This window comes from Tyto alba, unplaced genomic scaffold (assembly GCF_018691265.1).
Source record: "Tyto alba isolate M040663 unplaced genomic scaffold, T.alba_DEE_v4.0 Super-Scaffold_2, whole genome shotgun sequence".
Lineage (NCBI taxonomy): Eukaryota > Metazoa > Chordata > Aves > Strigiformes > Tytonidae > Tyto > Tyto alba.
In genome coordinates, this window is record NW_024881282.1 from 19288928 (window position 1) to 19308344 (window position 19417).

At 37.6% G+C, this 19417-nt stretch overlaps 1 protein-coding gene across 12 annotated transcripts in view; it reads left to right on the forward strand.

The window, feature by feature from the left end:
* Window positions 1-19417, forward strand: part of ZMYM2 (zinc finger MYM-type containing 2) — a 99040-nt gene that overhangs the window by 61032 nt on the left and 18591 nt on the right. For all 12 annotated transcript variants that reach the window (XM_042792105.1, XM_042792100.1, XM_042792108.1 and 9 more), the window contains 7 exons: window positions 5137-5309; window positions 10927-11092; window positions 11999-12033; window positions 14062-14191; window positions 14360-14475; window positions 16249-16420; window positions 18080-18187. In XM_042792105.1, coding sequence (XP_042648039.1) covers window positions 5137-5309; window positions 10927-11092; window positions 11999-12033; window positions 14062-14191; window positions 14360-14475; window positions 16249-16420; window positions 18080-18187 — 900 coding nt within the window. The remainder of the gene's footprint in view (window positions 1-5136; window positions 5310-10926; window positions 11093-11998; window positions 12034-14061; window positions 14192-14359; window positions 14476-16248; window positions 16421-18079; window positions 18188-19417) is intronic.

Here is a 19417-nt window from a genome sequence, read left to right on the forward strand (position 1 = left end):
GAATTCTATACAGGTGCTTACATATGAATGTTTCAGTTACTAGAAACATGAACAAACTGGTTTCAAAACTGATGTGTGATATGAAATGTTGCTAAGACTTAGTTATAGTTGCTGGGCTTGTCCAGTACGTGGAGACCGGCCCTGAGGAAAGGTTGGTATGTTGGCCCTGCTGCGCCGAGCTGCTGTGTTCACCAAGGTAAAGTGGGTTGCCATCAAGCCTACTTGAATCTCTTATTTCCTGATGATTGATTTTGTTATTGCTAAACGTGAGAGCTACAGAAACTTTTTAAACACAGCTGTTTTTATAGTTTACATTATCAACTATCTATTTTTAGACACTGATACACCTTTTAAAAGTAGAATGTACAGAATTCGGGCTAGTGTACGGAAATTTTTGAAGACAGTGTTGAAGTACCCATTTTTATGAAAAATTTTTTGGCTTAATTACAACTTAGCTGCATGCTACTTTGCAATAGGACCTCATAAAGCTATCAAGGATTGGTAAGTAGTATAGAATGTAGTTAGAGAAAAAAAAATATATTTAGGATATGTGAAATTTCATATCACTGTTAAGTGTTTTGCATAATAAATATCTTCTGTTACAAGCTCTCAGGTTTGTGCTTCACAAAGCTGTTATCTCCTTCTCTGTAGCTCTGACAGTGGCCTACCATATTAAAATAACTGGTGCTTGCTATGATGCCTTTTTCTGCTTTAGTCTACTATGTTGGTGGACAGTTTAGTTTTGCTTCTGACCACCCACTTCCTTTGGCAGTGTCCATCTGAGATAAATGCTAACCTGAAATACGAGCTATGTTGTGGCCTTCTTCTGAAAGTTTATTTGGTGCTGAGTTGGAATATCCTGGTAGAAGGGGATAAATGAAAAGCAAAACATGCCTTAAATACTGCAAAATGTATTATTCATAAAAATGCCTTTTCACAATTGTAAGAGTCATGTTGTTACTGAGGGAAGGTACTTCTTTCCTACAAATCATATTAGTGGAAAAGTGAAAGTCAACTTTGGAAGGATTTTGAGGTGCTTGAGTTATTATTAAAATAATAGAAGGTTCTTAAGCAGAAAACAAGAAAGGAAGTGGGATACACAACCTCTCTGTTACACAAAGAGGATGGGGTCTATTATAATGGTAATCCAAGCAGGACCCGAAATTGAATGCATTGCGTCTGTTTTCCTAAGGATAGTGATGTTTATTGTGAAGCCAGAGACAGCGGATGGATGAATGTGGGTATGGAAGAGGTGGCTGTTGTATTCGAATCAGTACAGAGGGAGGCAGCAGAAAGATGTGAATGGAACATAACTCCAGAAATCTTCAAGACCCAGCTTGTGATGCTACAGGCTTCTTGATCCTACAGGCTTGCAGTATGTCAGGCCTGTTGTTCTTCTCTAGATGAAGTTGTTAAAGGTTAACAGTTGAAGTTATTACAAGATGAGAGAACAGCAAATCTTGTATGTAGCTTGAAGGAGGAGAAAGATAGTCCAGTAAGTACAGACTTTCGGAGGTAAAAAACGAATTGCTTTTAGGGTGGAACAATTACTTTGTATAAAAGGTGTTTTCGCTGTGGTAAAAGGACACTGGTGTTGAGAACTCAGGAGTTGTTTCTCGTTCAGCAATTCCTTTTTTCACAGCTGCTTGATGTGTAAATGGATTGAACTAACTGTAATTCAGGTAGGTGCTGCTGGTAGAAGAGGATCAGGTTTTTGCTGGCTTGTTTGCCCTGAGTGTGAAGACAGTCAAGTGAAGCATGTTTCTTACCATGGGTAGCTCTGCGGAGCTGGACCTAGCAGTTCTTGGGTCTCTCAAGAGAAAGGAAGCTCTCTTGACCTGGAACATACCTGAAATAAAGGTTTGGAGGAACTGCTTACATGTTGTCTTATCAGTAAGCCTCTGTTGCATGTGTTCAGATCCATATTCTTTCTCTACAGTTTATGTGGAGAACCAAAGTTCAGGGCTGTTAGAAGGGATAGGCTTTTTGTTGGATTTTCCTTGAAAGCCATAATTCTAATAGCATAATTAAGGATACGTTCATTTAGCAGGTACTTTTTTTTTGTTTGGTTCAGATTTTGAGTTGGATATACTTCATCTGAAAATGGTCCTTATTGGTCTTTCTGAGACAGTTGACTTGCAGGGTGGTCTTCTCTTAGCGCATTGCTAAAGAACATTATTGATTACCTCTGTAGCTTGATCCAAATGACCTGCACTTCTGTTTTTCTTGGAAATTAATAGCTGTTTTCTCTTAGAGTTACTTTAAAGCACTAGAGATTTCCATCTGGTCCCACTGTAACTTCGTGTCTGATGTTATAACAGAAATCCCGAGGAACGTAGGATTTTACTTGTATCTTCTTGTTCAGAACATTGGGGTGGACAGCTGTTTGCCTTAGGCATTGCTATACTCATGAACCCCAAGTCCCCAGGTGAGTTAGACTATCTAAACCCTCAGGATTTTAGTGTTGATACTGGAAAGGTCAGACAACCAGGGGTTTTTGTATTGCTCGTCCACAATGTACTGTTAGTCAAAGCCCACTTCTTGGTTGCATCTACAAAGCCAGCATGGATGCTACTGCTCTGTTGATTCAGGATTTACATTGTGCACCTTAAAGACCAAGTTGTTTGAGCTCAGAATCTGTTTTGCCAAAGCCATACTTCAAAGGAAGTCTTACTATTCCAATCAAAACCGTATCATTATAATACAAATTTATATCCTAGGTATGAACAGAGTACCAAGGACTTAATTAAAATACATCCTATAAAAAGCAAGACATTTTGTTTTCCCTTTGTCTGAAGTGACAAGGTCTTGAAGCAACCAAATATTCCCTGGTCAGGTGGATTAAGTTACCTATTACAAAGACATTAAAATGTATCAGGCGAATCAGAAGAATTTTGCTCATGATGTTGCAAAAGAAAAGCCTGTATTTCCATTTTATTCTTTCAAAAGTCTTCAGGGTTGTAACAGTTTTCTGCCAACATCTGAAATTTTATAAAGATGGATTTTCTGTCTTCTTTAGAGGCCTCCTTCAGCAAGAAGCTGTGTAGTCAATGATCTATAAAAAAACCCCATGCTTTTCAGGCACTTAGTCTTAAGGGCTGGAATTTTGGACTTTTTGTTTCCCCTTACTTGATGTTCACTGTTCATTATTTTCCATGAGTCAGATGCAGGAGATGTTTGACTGTAGAATAGAAAATTTCTTGCCTGATAACTTTTTGTGGACTAGTTAGCCAGGTACACATAGCTTACCTGATTGTAGATTAGAAGTACTCCTCTATTACCAGTCTTGGAAGTTCGATGCAACGTTGATGGCTCTTCAAAGGCAGAGCTGAAGTGAAGGATATATTTGTGGTGCTGGACTACCTTGAATTGTAGAGAAATGGCAAGAATCTGATGCCCCATACAATAATGCGAGATACGACCAGCAGGTGAAATACCGGCAAGAAATTTTCAGTGCTTTAGTGGGCACTTTTAACTAGTAACTTGCATTCACTCGTATCTTCAGGATTATTATTTCTTTAAGAGCAGTGTATTTAGCATCCAACTTAGTTGCACTGTAAGGATGATTGCTTGATTTGGCACTTCCCATCTGCATTGCCTGTTTTTGTGTGTTAGTAATTTTCTTTATTCTGTTGTTAAAGAATCAGATATATAACGAAAAAAAAAAAGAAAGCCAGTTTAAAACACACATTATCTACAATGTGTTATTTGCCTGGTATTCTGTAATTGTCTTGTTTTGACATTGCTAGCAAATACAATTCGTTAGCAAATCTTGTAGCATTGCAAGTGAAAATTCTTCAATAACCTTTTGTTTTTGAAAGATGCTGTTTGCTGCATCTTCCACTTGGTGTTCTTGTGTTTTTAGTGATTTTAAAATAATATCTCGGTTTCACATATATGAAATTTTACCCTAATAGACAACAGCACAAATCACTTGATTGAAATTACTGAATATATTCTAATTATAGTATTTTTATATTCTGCATGCCAGAAGAAGTGCAGCATGTATGTTACATGGTTTACAAGAAGCACAGAAGTCTGCATGTGTTAGACTATATGCTGTAGCAGAGTGGGCACTTGAAAGACTTGAGTTTGGGTCTTGTTGGTACTGTGACATTTGGGACATCATGAAAACAGATGCAGTACCTTACGTTAAGGTGTAGGTGTTATCTCATCCCTCCAGTGTTTAATATAGACAGTTACTTCATCTTCTCATACTCTTCTGTAAAATTAGCACATTTATGGAGACACATGGTATGTGGTTTAGGCATCAGCTGAATAGATACTAGATTCGAGGTAGTTTAAATACGTTATATTCTCAAAATAGCCTACCTAATAGCTACAGTATTCATTTTTTAATGCATTTAATATGTTAACATGTCTTTTCTAATTTGCTTGAGGGAGGATCAGATTATTGGAGAATGTAGCTTTCATTCTGGCAACCTTGAAATTATGACCGCATAGCGAATGCAAAAAGAAAAAACCCACCTGATGTGAAAATTAGAAAATAAAAGACTCAAACTCCTATCATTGTATAATTATTTTCAGTACTGATCATTGCTTACGTTATAGTTACAATTTTTTTTAAGAAACTCCTCAGTTATTAGGTCATCTTGTCCCTATTAGTGTTCTTAAAAATTGATGAGTTGTCTTTAAGTGGTTTGTTGTATTAATATGAATGGAAGTATTAATAGAAATAAGTTGATCCTTGAAGATAAGTATTGTTTTAGTGGATAGTGTTGTCTGCCTTAACATTTCTGCTCATCGTTGTCTGGTTATCTAGCATTCTGAGGATGTGTAACTGAGCAATGTAATTCCAAGTCAGTGCTTTCGCATGGGTCTATATGAAAAGAAAATTACGTATTTTTTTCTGACTGTTTATTCAGGGATTTGATAAGCACAGATTCAAGCCTAATGTTTTGGAAAAGATGCAGACATCACATGAAACCATAGAGTTGTGCAGGAAAGGTATTCAGGTAAAAATGTCTTGAAATATAGTCTATTATGCAACCTGAATTTGTCTGAAGCCCCAATTGTTAGCTTTTGTTGTATTCATTTAATTTTCAATATGTAACTCAACTGTGATATCTCTCTGTAAAAATTACTTTGTTCCTAATGTTTAAAATCTGTTTCCAGGCTGCAAGCTGCTATATAAACAAGACTTTGCAAGACGGTTAGGACTGAGATGTGTTACTTGTAATTACTGCTCACAGCTGTGCAAAAAGGGAGCAACTAAGGAACTTGATGGTGTAGTGAGAGATTTCTGCAGTGAAGAGTGCTGTAAAAAATTTCAGGACTGGTACTACAAGGCAAGTAACTCAGAATTTTTGATGAGAGCTCCACAGTTAAAAAAACCAAAAATGCACATGTGAGGATATCTCAAGGACTGTGCAGCAAATATGGCTTACTTCAGCAAAGCATTTGCTACACAATAAGCAAATGTATTAATTTCATCATTTGAGTTTTCTTAGATCTTAGAGCAGCATTTCTACCATCTGATTTTATTTTGGCCAGAAAATCTTGAGTTACAGAAAAACAAGAAACTACTATGTATATTTGTTAGTTTACAATTCCAATTTTGTCTCCTCAATTGATACCGTATTTTTCTTGTCAGAACTTCTTAAATGTGTATTCAGAATGTTGAAAACACTGTTAACAGCGGCTGGATGATACCTTGAGTTGACTGACGATAAACTAGGTTAGCAGAGTTTTTCTTGTTCCTGTTTTTGCCTCCTTTTTTGCCTTTTCCCTTCTCCCACAGTTTGAACTGCAGAGGCTTTGATTGTTCAGTATTTCCCAGTGGAAGGGATGCCAAAGGGAAAAGCAAGACCAAATGGATTTCTAATAAAAGTTTAAATCAAACAGATGGCATCTATTTCTAAATCTCTGGAAGCTTAACTACCTTATGAAGCACAACCATCAAAGAGTTCACGTTAAGAGGTTTTTTGTTTTCATTTTTTGAAAGAAATAAAGGTGAAATTGGACTGGGTTTAACCTGCGATTAGTACCATGGATTAAATATTTGATCTCTGGTGTGAACATCCTGGAAAGCTGCACTGGTAATACCTAAACAAGAACTACACTTGTGGATGCAATTGCAAAAAAGACAGTACAAAACTCATCACCTTACCAAAACTCTGTACACAGCCTGGAAGGCAATAAAAAGCGTGAAATATTAGAGGGCTAGATACAAGTCCTGTAATTCAAGATGATCCACCTACCATAAAAGAACTGAATCTGAAGACATATCTGATATTTTGGAATGGCTGGTTCCAGAAGTGTTACAGCCAAACATTGTAAAGTCTTTATTTTGAATAATGTGTGTAGGGTCCTGTTAGACATTCCTGAAAGAAAACTACTGAAGTCCAAAATGTGTTTCTTCTGTCTCATGTGAAAATAGGGTGATGAAGCTTGGCTGCAAAGTTCTTAAACTTACTGAAATGTTAACTTCATACAATAATAGTTAATTTCTATGCCTTAAAACTTGGGGTATGGGGTGAAACTTCTCCCTGCATAGAAAGTGCCTTCTGATAGAGAACTTAATAAAGCTTTGGTGTGCTTAAGAAATCTCTTGGTGATTCAGCAGAGTAGAGTCTGGGAGTGTGCATACCAAACTAGTTTAATGTACATAAACTTCAATGGAAGCTTGTACTGTTAATTCAGGTTTGAGAACCACTTCAAAACTCGAACTCAGGTTATCCTTCTGAACTGTGGGATAAGGCAATAACTTAATTGGCCCATAAAGTCTGCTTAAGAAATGCTGTTGGTACTGTGGTACAGGAAAGTTAGGCATGATGCCATGAAAAGGCATTTTAATCTAAACAGACTTGCTGGTAACTAGTGACTTTTGATAATACTGAAGTGTTAGATATTTTTACTTTTGAATCTTACACTTGCTAGTGGAACTAGTGATACATGATGTCGAATTGTTGGTTGTCATTTTTTTCAGACACTTCTTAAAGCCTTTTCCTAATTCAGTTCTGTTTATAAAAGTTTGGGATTTATTACATGGGGAAGACATGTAATAGCTTTTGGGAAATTATGTGTTTTGCTAAAATTGTCTTTCTTTTTTTTTACTTTACATCCTTGCTGGTACTTCTCCTTCTTTTATAACTCCCTCCGGATACCTTAGATTTGGTAGTGCATTGTTAGCTGATGTTCTTACCTAGCCATAAGTAGATAATGATCAAAATACAGGAAGACAGAATAGATATGGACCCCTCCCTGAATTTGTACTTCATTTGCTGTTTTGTCTGTTAGCTTCTTAAAAGAATAGTTACATATGTATGAGCTTTGTCTCATTTATGCAATGTCCAGTGTTATTTTGGAGTTTCAATGAATGTATACGTTAAGAGAAATAAGTAGTAATAACCTAGTAATGTTTTAATGCCAGCATTGTGTTCATTAAACAAGTGTTTGTCTCCATCTTCTTTGTCTACTTTTTTTTATGGACACATCTTTCTTATGTAGTATTATCTGGAAAACATCTTAACTTTTAAAAATAATTAAGTATTATGGGAGAACTTCCCTGAATGCCAAAATTACCTTCTCAGAAAGTCAGAAGTTAGTGGTAGGAGCACAACAGACTGTTATCTGAAAGTATTAGAAGCACATCAGACTTCTCTAGAAGCGTTCTTCAAACCTAGTGTGAGGGATTGAAATGTAAAAGAATAGTTCAGTCCTAATCATCTGTTGGGTGACAGCTACAGTTACCAGCTGGTGCCAAGTTCTGAGGAAATTTCTACTGTGTGGTATCCATGCACCTCCAAGACAAGAGGTAAAATTTTTGGTGTCTTGAGGTTAGCTTCCTAAGTTATTGGAGCTCCTCCTGTAAATTTCAATTGCATGCTGTGGTTTGGACGTTAATCTGAAAAATGCATGGGAAATTTAAGTATAAATATTTTAGTAGCCTGGTGTTTGACAGTTTCAATCGTGATGTTACTAATACAAGAGCATTGAAAGTATCTTGAAAAAGAGTATACTGTTCTGAGAACAGCACAGAAATCTGTTTCTTTAAATATACATTGTGAAACAGTGCTGAAGTGTGCTTACAGTTATTCAAGGCTACAGTGGAGTATTGACTGGACTGAGCATGTATGGTGATGACTGTGTATTCAGGTGTCTTCCATAAAGACTAAGTAGGAGGTGGGGAACTACAGTCTGAGGCATAGAAAAATGATTGTGGCTGGTGAGCTCAGATTCAGCCATTGTATCATTAGGCATCTCAATTTCAAGTAGGTACTGTTTCAGAACAGTTGATCTCTTCTCAAAATCACGCACTCTCTGGAAACATCTCTTGCTTCCTATTTATTGTGGATTAAACTCAGAATAGACAGCTAAGATTATGTCAAATTAATACCAGTCTAAACTATTGGATAACATTTAGGACTGGGTCATTGAAGGACTAAAAATGTAAATAAAAGCCTCACATGTGAAAACTTTGTTTTTAAACCAAGTTTGTGGCAAACTTTAGTGATTTATACTAATTACCATGCCCATTTGAACATGTTGAAGTTGGACCTAGGAAAAGAATTGGACCAAAAAGCAGTCATGAGTGGCAAAGGAGATGTGTGCAATTGGAGCATAGAGAGTGTAGATGGATTTTTTAGAAACACAGAGCAGACTTGAAGGCAGATATGAAGATTCAATTAACCTCTAATGCCTGACCCCAAATGAAAATAAACAGAAAGGAGAAGGAAGGAGAAAGCAGAATATCATGAATTCACATTCTAAGTTGACTTCATGTTCAGGTGATCAGGGAGAACAACCAGGTAGTCGGAAACTTAAGTGCGTGGATGGGTGTATGGTATTGACTGCAAGAATGATTATGGAAATGGTAGAATTACAGTGTAGCAAATGTAGGGATGAGAAATTAAGCATCCTTATAAAGGAATCTTGGGCTTGCTAAGGAATAGTAATTTCCATGTGGAAGCAAACCAAAATTTTTTCACCTAAATAACTTAGCAGCCCAAGAGTAACAATAATACAGTTACTCAAAGGCCTAAATGAAAGAGAAGAACCAGGACAGGGAAAAAACAGTTGCAGGAAGGCTGTAATTGCTGCGTTTGACAAGATTTGTCACCTTCTTTCTTTGAAGGAGTGAGAAAATTGAGCAGAAAGTGGTGCTTTGATAGTCGAGCGGTGTGCAGCAGGTCAGAATAGGTGGACTTTCCTGTACGTGGGTCAGCTGTCAGTCAGTACTAGGTGGGCTTGAGATTTAAAATTGGAGTGACTTATATGTACTTTTTTTTCTACTGGTGTTTCAGCCTTTTGGTGGCTTTGGAGGATGCATTTGCATTAAAGGTGTGAATTCACAGTTTCCCTCAGCTGATGAATCTAGGCTATTTTGGCAACACTCCACACTTCATCTTCCCTACTCGTTTCCAGGAATACAACTTACTTGCTCTTTTGTCCCCCTGAGAACATCTCTGTTGCAAAATGAACTGTGGATCAGCATCATCAGAAAGTCAAACTGACAAATGTAACAAAAATAGATGGAGGATGGGGGTAATGCAGTCCTGTAAGGTCCTTCACTTTGTGTACCCTGCAGATGCATAAGCACTACTGCTGACACCTGCACAGAGGAGGGGGAAGAGAAGTACCTGCCCTTCCAGGGGCACCTGGCACTTGGTGATCCTGAAGCCACACTACAGCTTTAATTGCTCCCAGTCTAAAGCTGGTTATATGGTTAGAATCGAGTCTTTCTATATATCATCTCAAATATTTGAAAATTACAACTGAGAGCTGAACTTCCTATATTGCCAGAGGATAGTGCTAGACTGTGCAAGTGCAGAAAAGGAACTCAACATTTAATTACTTAAAAATTTGAACTAATTGGCCTGTTTATACTTTTTTGGAGTTGCAAGAACTAGTTGTTTAGGTTTTTTTCTTTTTTATTTTTTTGGCCATCAGAGCCTTATGCAATCTTGTGTATGGTTTTACGTATTAGTGTTTTATGTTACATATTATCACAACTTCCCTCTTCTGGCTATATTACTAGGGTAATTTATTTTGGATTCCTGAACATCCATAAAGCTTTTTTCTTTAAGGACTGCTTTAGGAGGTTGCAAGCAGTATCAAAGGGCGCAGTAATGAAACCAATTCTTTGCTTACTCGAAGATCTAAAACGGATTACCACTGTTCAGATAATATATATCATGACTGATTAAATTCAGTGGAATCTATTTTGGAGAAAAACAATGTCTGTCTTAGTGATGCTTCATGAAATTATCATGTAAGCTGGTGAAAGATACATTACCCAAATGTTTAGGATACAGAAGAACAGAGTTTTGAGTTTCAAGTTACATGCTAACTAGATTTTGTGGAAACCTCTTTAGTTTGAGAGCTGTTGTTGTTTATAAATCATACAGAAACTTTGAACTAAGTAATTGGAATCTAAAATTGTTGTTGAACTACCAAAATAGTGAAAATACAGAAATTACTTACACTAAAGGGCTCTGATTTGTTAATTGGAGAAGTGTTTATGTTTGTGCCTTAAAACAAAAAACACTAAATTTTTTGAGGAAAAAAAAACAACTCTACTTGTCCTCAGAGTGTCAGTAAGGACTCTCAATCACTTTCTGCTCTAGTTTTGCGGAATGCTTCAGTGGATTTCATTGGACTTGATGCATAAAATTAATTTTTTTGCTGACTGTTTGGAAGTGAGCAATTTTTAAAAACTTAGTGAAACAAAGCAGATTCATTCTGGGTGTTAAACCCTAGCAAAGAATTGAAAATAAAGTGCCAGATGTGCTTGTATACACAGGTTAGAAAGTAGTGTAACTATCATAGAGCCTACATGAGAAAGACTTAACTATGTAGCTGTAATGATTCTTCAGTACTCTTAAAAACATAACCTTTTAAAATGTAGCAATAATTTTTTTCTGTGGCTTGTTTAAAAATGTTGAAATCTTCCTTTGCATTAAGGCTGCACGATGTGACTGTTGTAAGTCTCAAGGAACTCTCAAAGAGAAAGTGCAGTGGCGTGGCGAAATGAAACACTTTTGTGATCAGCACTGTTTGCTCCGTTTCTACTGTCAACAAAATGAACCAAATCTGGCAACCCAAAAAGGACCTGAGAACTTACAGTATGGTACGTGCTGCTTTATGGCTGTTAAATGGCAAAGAAGATGCTTCTTTTAAATGAAAAATTTAAAGCTGCATGCATTATTTATTTGCTGTAATAAACTCTGTTATAGACTACCTTTTTTTATCATCAGAGGCATCATTGAGCTGCTTGCTATTTTTTATCTTTTCAAGAGCTGAAACAATGTCAGGTAATCAAACAGTTTTGTGATCAGTTTTTAAACAATTTTAGGTTAAGTATAATTGCAGTGTTGTATCATCATGGGGACAGAAAATGTTTTCTTTCATTGTACTTCAGTTTGTCATTACTTGCTCTGTGGAAATACTTCTTTTCAAAGTGTGTTTGGGTTACAAAGAACAGATAAATGCACTAGGAATAAAAAAAAATAAATTTAATTAAATAGAAACTAAAAGAGAATGGAATGAAAGTATCTAGATAAGAGAAATACATTCTTTTTTTTTTTTTTTTTTTTTTTTCCATTCTGTTGGCAATAGGTACCATGTAAATTTGCTGATGGGGTCTGATTGCATGTTTATGTGGTTTAAATGGCAAGTCAGGCAAAGTTCAAATAAATCCACTTTTTAATTAGTGTTAATTATAGCAACACAACTTCTCTGTATGGCCATTCTCATATTTTAACATTTTAGTATTTACTTTTCTGAAAGAGGCTATATTCACATCTGGATGGAGCATTGATGTAGTGTTTGCCTTTGTGTAAGGTTCAGTGCCAGAGTAGTAAGGTGCATATGAGTAATAAGTCTTGCATGCAGTTCTTACCTGTGATACAGTACTAATCAGTGCTGTTAATTTAATGTTATCCTGATGGTAGACATTGTCCAAGCTGCTTACTGAAATTTGCTTTGATGCTGAAAAAGGGAAAAAAATTCTAAAAATCTCTTCTTACATTTTTAGATCAGGGCTGTCAAACCCCCCGAACAAAATTAACAGTAAGTACATATGTTTAACATATATAGAACATAATTAGAGGTATTTGAAATGTGAGATCCTGGTGGCTTAAAGAGATGCTATTAAAAAACAAAAAAATAGTATTTTTGAATGATACTAAGCTAAATTTATGGGGTTTTTTTTTTTAGTCTTTTTCACATCAGTAGTTGAAATTAAACTTTTAAATGTTCATATTTTGTCTTTTCAGTGTCTTCTGGGAAACCAAATCATCATCCATGTATTTTACACACTTACAGTGCATGAAAGTGTTGCTTAAAAATTAATCCACTAACTGTATCTTATTCACGTTTAGACTGATGAGGTGTATTTATTGAGGATATAAAGGGAAGATAATTTCACTGATCAATTAGAATATTAGGGTTGTATCTCAGCATTGAAAGGCTGAAAATAAAGCTTCAGATCATAAATGATAATTCCTAAGAGTAGAAGAATTGGTGCTCAAGGTCAGATTGACTTTGCTGCAGGTGACAGAGTAGGGAAGTGTCACCTTTTGCAGGATCCCTGTCTGGGAGGGTTGGGATCATGAGTGGAGCAGCAAGACTTCATTCTGAGTTTCAGTTTTTGTCAGCTTGTCAAAAGTGTTACTACTAATAATTTTTTTCATTTAGCTTAGTGTGTTTTGTTTTGATTCATTTGTCTCATGGAAAATCTCAGAAGCATCTATTTTTCCATGAAAAAATTGACTCAACTTTGTAGTTCAAATAGGTTCCTGTAAGTTAAATCTTAGATTTAAGTGCAAGTATTTTGATGGCATTATAAAATATATTAGTGAAAATCACCCAAAGTAAGTTTGCTTAGGTAACCAGAGACATCAAACAAGCTAAATGGTCAGGTTAAAAACCTCTAGTATTTTATGTTTAATAGCTTCCAGTGATATTAATTCTGTCCATAAATTAAAAAAAAAACATATAAAAGCTATTTGTTGTACAGTGTTTTTTATATTTTAGAAAGCGTATGCCTGTTAAATAGTCTACTGCTGTTCTTACGACTAGGGTAGATTTAGATTGGATTAGATTAGATGTAAGGAAGAAATTCTTTACGGCGAGGGTGGTGAGACACTGGAACAAGTAGCCCAGAGAAGCTGTGGCTGCCCCCTCCCTGGAAGGGTTCAAGGCCAGGCTGGACGGGGCTTTGAGCAACCTGCTCTAGTAGAAGGTGTCCCTGCCCATGGTGGGGGGTTGGAACTAGACGATCTTTAAGATGATCTTCCAACCCAAAGTGTATGATTCCGTGACTTTCTTTCCATATTTAAAAGGATATGTGGGGCTAGTTCTACTACACATGGCCAAATAAAAGTGACAGACTGTTTCATAAATGAGGTGCTAAAACAGATCCTATGGGACAACACCCATGTCTATAACGAGAGTGTTTTTACCTGTTGACATGTAAGGATGCAGTTTGAGCATTATGTGATGTTCCATAGTATTTGTTGTCACTATTGTAGAGCCAGCAGGGGGAGCTCGAAGTTCATACTTTAGGTATTAAAAAATTGTTTAGAAGCAAAATTTGGAAATATATTTTTCAAAAAATGTGATCTTTGGATTATTAACATAGTTCAAAAAGTTTAGGCCTTGAGCCAAAAGTTTACTATGTTACTTACAGTGAATTCTGTTTACAGCTAAGATTATTTTTTTAGGTTATAAAATAGCTTAAATTGCACTTCCATTTAAACAAGAATGTAAAAAAAAAAAAATCTTGAGTATCTTAAATTTTAAGGAAGAAAAAAAAAAAAAGGAAAAACAAAAATAAGCCGGAAGTTGTTAATCAAGTGCTAGCACTGACTGAGCAAAATGCAACTATGTTGCATTCCTGGCAGTGGCAGCTCATTACTAGAAATTTAGACTAGCTTTCAATTAAAGAATAATAGTTGGTGCTATTGTGTTGTACTGTCCTGGGCTTCCTCTTCAGTATCTCGTACATGAAAAATATCAACTGATATATTAAATCAAGAACTTGGTGTTGAAATCAGTGTGGTGCAACAGCACATTCTCTTATTTTCTTGTCTGTAGGGCTCAGCACCACCACCTTCTCCAACACCTAACAGAGAAATGAAGAACAAGGCAGTTCTTTGCAAGCCTTTGACAATGACGAAAGCCACATACTGTAAACCTCATATGCAAACAAAATCTTGTCAGACAGGTAACTCTTGAACTGTACTGGTACTACTCATTTCTTCACTACAGATTTTTTTAACTGTTATTGTCTTGGAACATACTGCAAATATTATGATTTTTTTCCCTAAACTGTAAGTGTAAAATATATTTAAGTGCCTGGCAGTGTTTACCTTTTTCTTTTTTCTTTTAATAGAAGATGATTGGAAAAAAGAGTATGTCCCAGTGCCTATTCCTGTACCTGTCTATGTTCCGGTGCCTATGAACATGTATAGTCAAAATGTTCCTGTTCCTACAGCGGTTCCTGTTCCTGTAAGTGAGACTTCAGCTTCATTTTTAAATTGGCATCCATTCACATGTATGTGTGGGACCACTTTGTATTGTTGACTGTTCTCATTCTGGTCTATGTAAAGGATTGCAGGATGCTGCAGCACTGTCTATTGAAAAAGCATTAGCATCTGACAGCATGTTGTGGTCTGAGCTCAGAAGGCAACTGAGCACCACACAGCCACTCACTTCCCCTTCCTCCCCCAGCGCTGAGAAGGGGAAAAGCCAGGCTTGGGATTTGAGATAGAATAGGAAGGGGTGAATCACCCATTATGATCACGAGCAAAAGGCAGACTCATTAGGGGAAATGAAAAAAAGAACATAATTTATTACAGACACTAACAACACTTAACAGAGTAGGACAGTGAGAAGCATTGCCACATCTTGAGAACACCTTCCCCCCAACTCCCCCCTTCTTCCCGGGCTCAGCTCTGCTCCCAATATCTCTACTTTCTCCCCCAGTGGCGCAGGGACAGGGAATGGGGGGTGCAGTCAGTGCTGCTGCTTCTTCCATCTTCACTGGGGGGAACTTCCGGAACTTCTCCCCCTGCTTCATCCTGGTCCCCCTCTCACAGGAGACAGTCCTCCACAAACCCCCCCAACATGAGTCCCTCCCATGGGCTGCAGCATTTCCCTACACTGCTCCAGCGTGGGACACCCCCACATGCTGCAATCCTCCCAGCGCTGAACCACAACAGAGGGGCTACCTTTTCCCACAAGACCCCGGCCTTCATCGAGCACAGCACCTTGTTCAACCAGGTGAAAAACACAGGCCATAAATCAGTGTCTGCTCCACTATAGATCTTCATGGGTGGCAGGGGGGGCCACCCTGCTGTCTCACCACAGGATACAGGGGGGCCTCTGCTCCGGCACACCTCCCCCCTCCTTTCTTCCTCCGTTCCTCCACTGACCTTGGTGTTCACGCAGCTGCAGCAACTCCTCCTCACCAGTCCCACTGCCCGTCACCACATCCCTTAAATAAGTTATCACAGAGGCACAGCTGGTTGGCTCAGTTTTGGTGCAGAGGTGGAGCTGACTTGGAGCTGTGGGAGCTTCGAGAAGCTTCTCACAGGAGGCCGCCCCTATAGCCCCCCCTGCTACCAAAAAACCCCACCACTCAAACCCAGGACACAGTCCTGAATGTTTCCTGAATTTTCCGTATAATCTATCAACATGCTTTCAATGTGAATATCTTGTGCTGTTGAACTTAAGAACAATTCTGAGTGATACTTTTGAGTTTGCTCAATATGTATTAAACAGCAAGATTTGTTTTGGTAATGGGAAAACTGAAAGATTGTATTGGCAGGGACGGCAGAGTGGGATATACAGCAGGAAGAAAAGCAAAATAAATGAACCTTGTGCCAGCAAAAGAAAATAAGTTAAATTTGTTAGCCCTTATGTACCAAATCTCATCCAAATGTTAGAAAAAACCCACCTGAATTCCTAAAATTCTGTTTCACAGGCAAGCCACTAAAACAGGATGCTGATTTGTCCAAACTGTTAGTCTAAAGTTAGTCAGAGAGGTTTGAAGCTCCAAAGTTGCTTCTGTTCTTACTTTAACCTGCTATATTTTGTCATGTTTAATTTTCTAACCTGTCAACATTTTTTTCTTAGCCTAGACTGAAGTGGTATGCTTCTAATCTGTGTTAATTTTGTATTTGAGAAGAGGGGTGTAGAGTTCGTTAGCGTTGATTGCTGTTGATGCTGCTTTGCAGCATTTTTTCTTTTCTAATTATCTCTTCCTCCCTGCCTACAAAGGTGCCAGTTCCAGTTTTCTTGCCCACTACTCTGGAGAGCAGTGAGAAAATCCTTGCAGCAATAGAAGAGCTGAGGGGCAAAGTGCCCTCAAATCCTCTGGAAACTGAGCTACTGAACTTGACAGGGATGGTACCTGAACATGATGGAAAAACTGAAGCTTCTGATGTGGCCAGTGAGTTTCCTGCCAAATTTTTGACTCTTTGGAGTGCTGGGGTGTATGTGTGGTATTGTGTGACTCAAGAGAAGGGTTGTTTTTTTTTTTTTATTTTAGGGAAAGATTCTTTGACTACAACAGTACTATTATTGAGTACTTAAGTTGAAATCTTAAGTATTTAAACATTTTTAAAGGTCACTTTAGAACATTTGAAATACAGAAAACTTTCTAAAGCCTGTTGTGTGACTTCATTGTGCTGTACCAGACCTTTGTCTTTAAAAACACAGGCATGCCTTTTGCTTGCACCAGCTGCTTGGCTGATGGCAAGCAGCCATCTAAGATTGCAGGCACGAGTTTTCTTCTCAATCAAGCCAAAACCAATCAGTTTTTCCTCCCAGAAAAACTCAAGTCAGAAGTTCAGGGAAAGCAATCTCTGTAGCTATGTCTTACAGGTGTGAACACAGCTTTCTCTGAGCAAGGTGGGATGTAACAGGGGTCTGATCTCTTTGTGGTAACACATTAGTAAGCACGCTTTACTTTGGGTGTGGGAAAGCGGGCACTGTTAAAACTAATAGAAACATAGTTTAGCAAGTGGAACTGTGGTTAACAATGCCAGGTGACCTAATGATGCTTTTGCTCTTGATTGATCCTGACCTGCAAGTACCATCTCTTTGAAGATGATAATGTATCAGCTGATAGATCATTGGGGTTGTAATGCTGAAATGGCTTGTCATCCCACCAATTCATGTTAAAAGAGAATTGTCTGGGACAACTTTACAGCTGAAGATCAAAAAAATCCCACATGTCCTGGAATGATATTTTCGCAGTGCTCTTTCACCCTTTTTTCTGGCTTTGCCTGCTGAAATCCTCAAGTCTCTTCTGTATCTTCCTAGGAGAATTTGCCTTCTCTTCCAAAAGATAGATTTTAAGGTTTTTTCATGACTCAGGTAAAATTCTGGGGTTTTTTTCAAGCTCTTTCAACAGATGTCTCAAAGAATGTTGGTAAATCACATGAATTTATGCCTTGGGCCTGGTATATAGGAAGCCAGGAGGCTTATTGTTTTCCAGACTGCTGCTATTCCTTCCCCCACTAAAGCTGGACATTTCTGGTAGTGCTGCAAGATTGTAATTTGCAGATCCTTGCTGTCTTTTGCTAAGTACAGCTAGCTAAATGAGTAGATGTATGGGATCAGAGCCGACTCATTTGTGAAGAACTGAATTTGGAGAAATCTGTCTTTCCCAAAAGTTGGAAAGAGGTCAAGCTTTTGTTTCTTTCTTCCTGCCAGCTTGGGTTGCTATTGTAGGATCTCTTTCAGATGCTTGAATGTCTGTTCTGTTGCAGGCATAATCATGTAGAAAAATAGATAGGTTTATCAAGCTTGTTTGAGTTCTGTGATTGGTTGATATGATCCAGATTTGCCAATATTTGATTTTCTATACATGTGCTGTGCTGGTTCATCTTAATGAAGAAGGACAGGTGGGCTAGTAAGTATCTTTTGTGTTTGAAGGAAATCAGATTGGAGAAGTAAATCTGAGATCCCAAGAACAACAAGACATAAGATGGTGATGAGCAGAAAAAGCAGCTTTAGAATCATGCAGCTTCTGATATTCTACATCTGCCCTGTTTTGTTTAAGCCATGTGTTGGTTAAAGTAATGAGACATTTTATTTTTAACAGGTGTGATAGTTGAGTCAAATCTACTAAACTCAGAAGCAGAGGCACGGACGAGCTTGCCTGATGTTCCGTATGAACCAGACCTTGATATTGAAATAGACTTTCCAAGAGGTATTTTTTTTGTCATTTTAATAAATGTTGTGAAATAGGCATTATAGGCAACCGTTGTACTTCATTGCATCATCCTTTCAGAGAAGCTTTATTTGATTGCAAGATCTACTTGACTGACTGTTAGGTAGAACTTTGCCATGCCTTTGCAAGACTGGAGGCTTCTGAATTAGTTCTCCCATCTTTCTAAATACAGTATTTGAAAGAGAATGCAAAGAAAAGGGAGAATTAACCTTTCACAAACAAACTTGACTGCATCACTTGGTTTTGGACATGGATTTAGGAAAGCTATGTTGAAGGGTCAAAGTCTCAGATGGCACGCATCATGGAAAACAATAATGAATGCATTCTTCAATCACCAGGTATTTCCATGGGAAATTAAGGTTTAGAACAGAAATGACAAAAGAGCAAATTTCCCGCTCAAGTTAGTTAGATAATTGTAAGCTGGTATGCTACACATCACTTCTGTTACCTTTTAGTGTCTTGTTAATGTCCATACCTGTATTTGAAAAAGCTAGCGTTACTTGAATTAGCAGGTAAATCACTACTTTGAGGCTTTTCTTGAAAGAAGGTCTTGGGTTTATGTATTACAATTTCTACCACTGTACAGAATGCAGGCAACAGTGTCTGTTTTCTTATACCATGTCCTAATCAATCCAAGATCCAAGAAAGCTCTTAGCTGTAGCTAGCGTCCCCCTTGACATAGCTTCTCTTGGACATATAACTTAGACCTCCCCTGGATAGCTTCTATATCTAATATTGAAAGTCTCCTTTTGCCTTGTGCCATAGATACCTGCACTAGATGCCCAGCCTGGGTTTCTCAGTTTGCTGTATGTCTAATTTAAAGATCAAGTCTAGGGATTAGTCTGATTTCCTTAGTCTTAGGAAGTTTATTAGCCAGATGCATACTAGATTTTTAGCCCTCTTTTATAAGCAAGGCTTGGTACATGAGAAAGAAAAAACATGAAAGAAAAAAAAACGTGGAATAGTAAAAGCAGTTGGTAATAGATACTGGTTATATTGAAGTGCTCCTGAGGTAAGATTCTTTTGATAGCAAGAGAATGACTGGTGTTTAGTCTGGGGCAGAGTTCTTAAATCTTTGTGTGAGTGCTGTGTCATCTGAACCAGTTTGAATGGTGTCTTGAGTAGTAAGGTGGTGAAATCAGACTAATTATCAGAAGAGCATTGGGTTTTGAATGAAGACATTGTTTGATGGTTAAATGAGAAATGAAC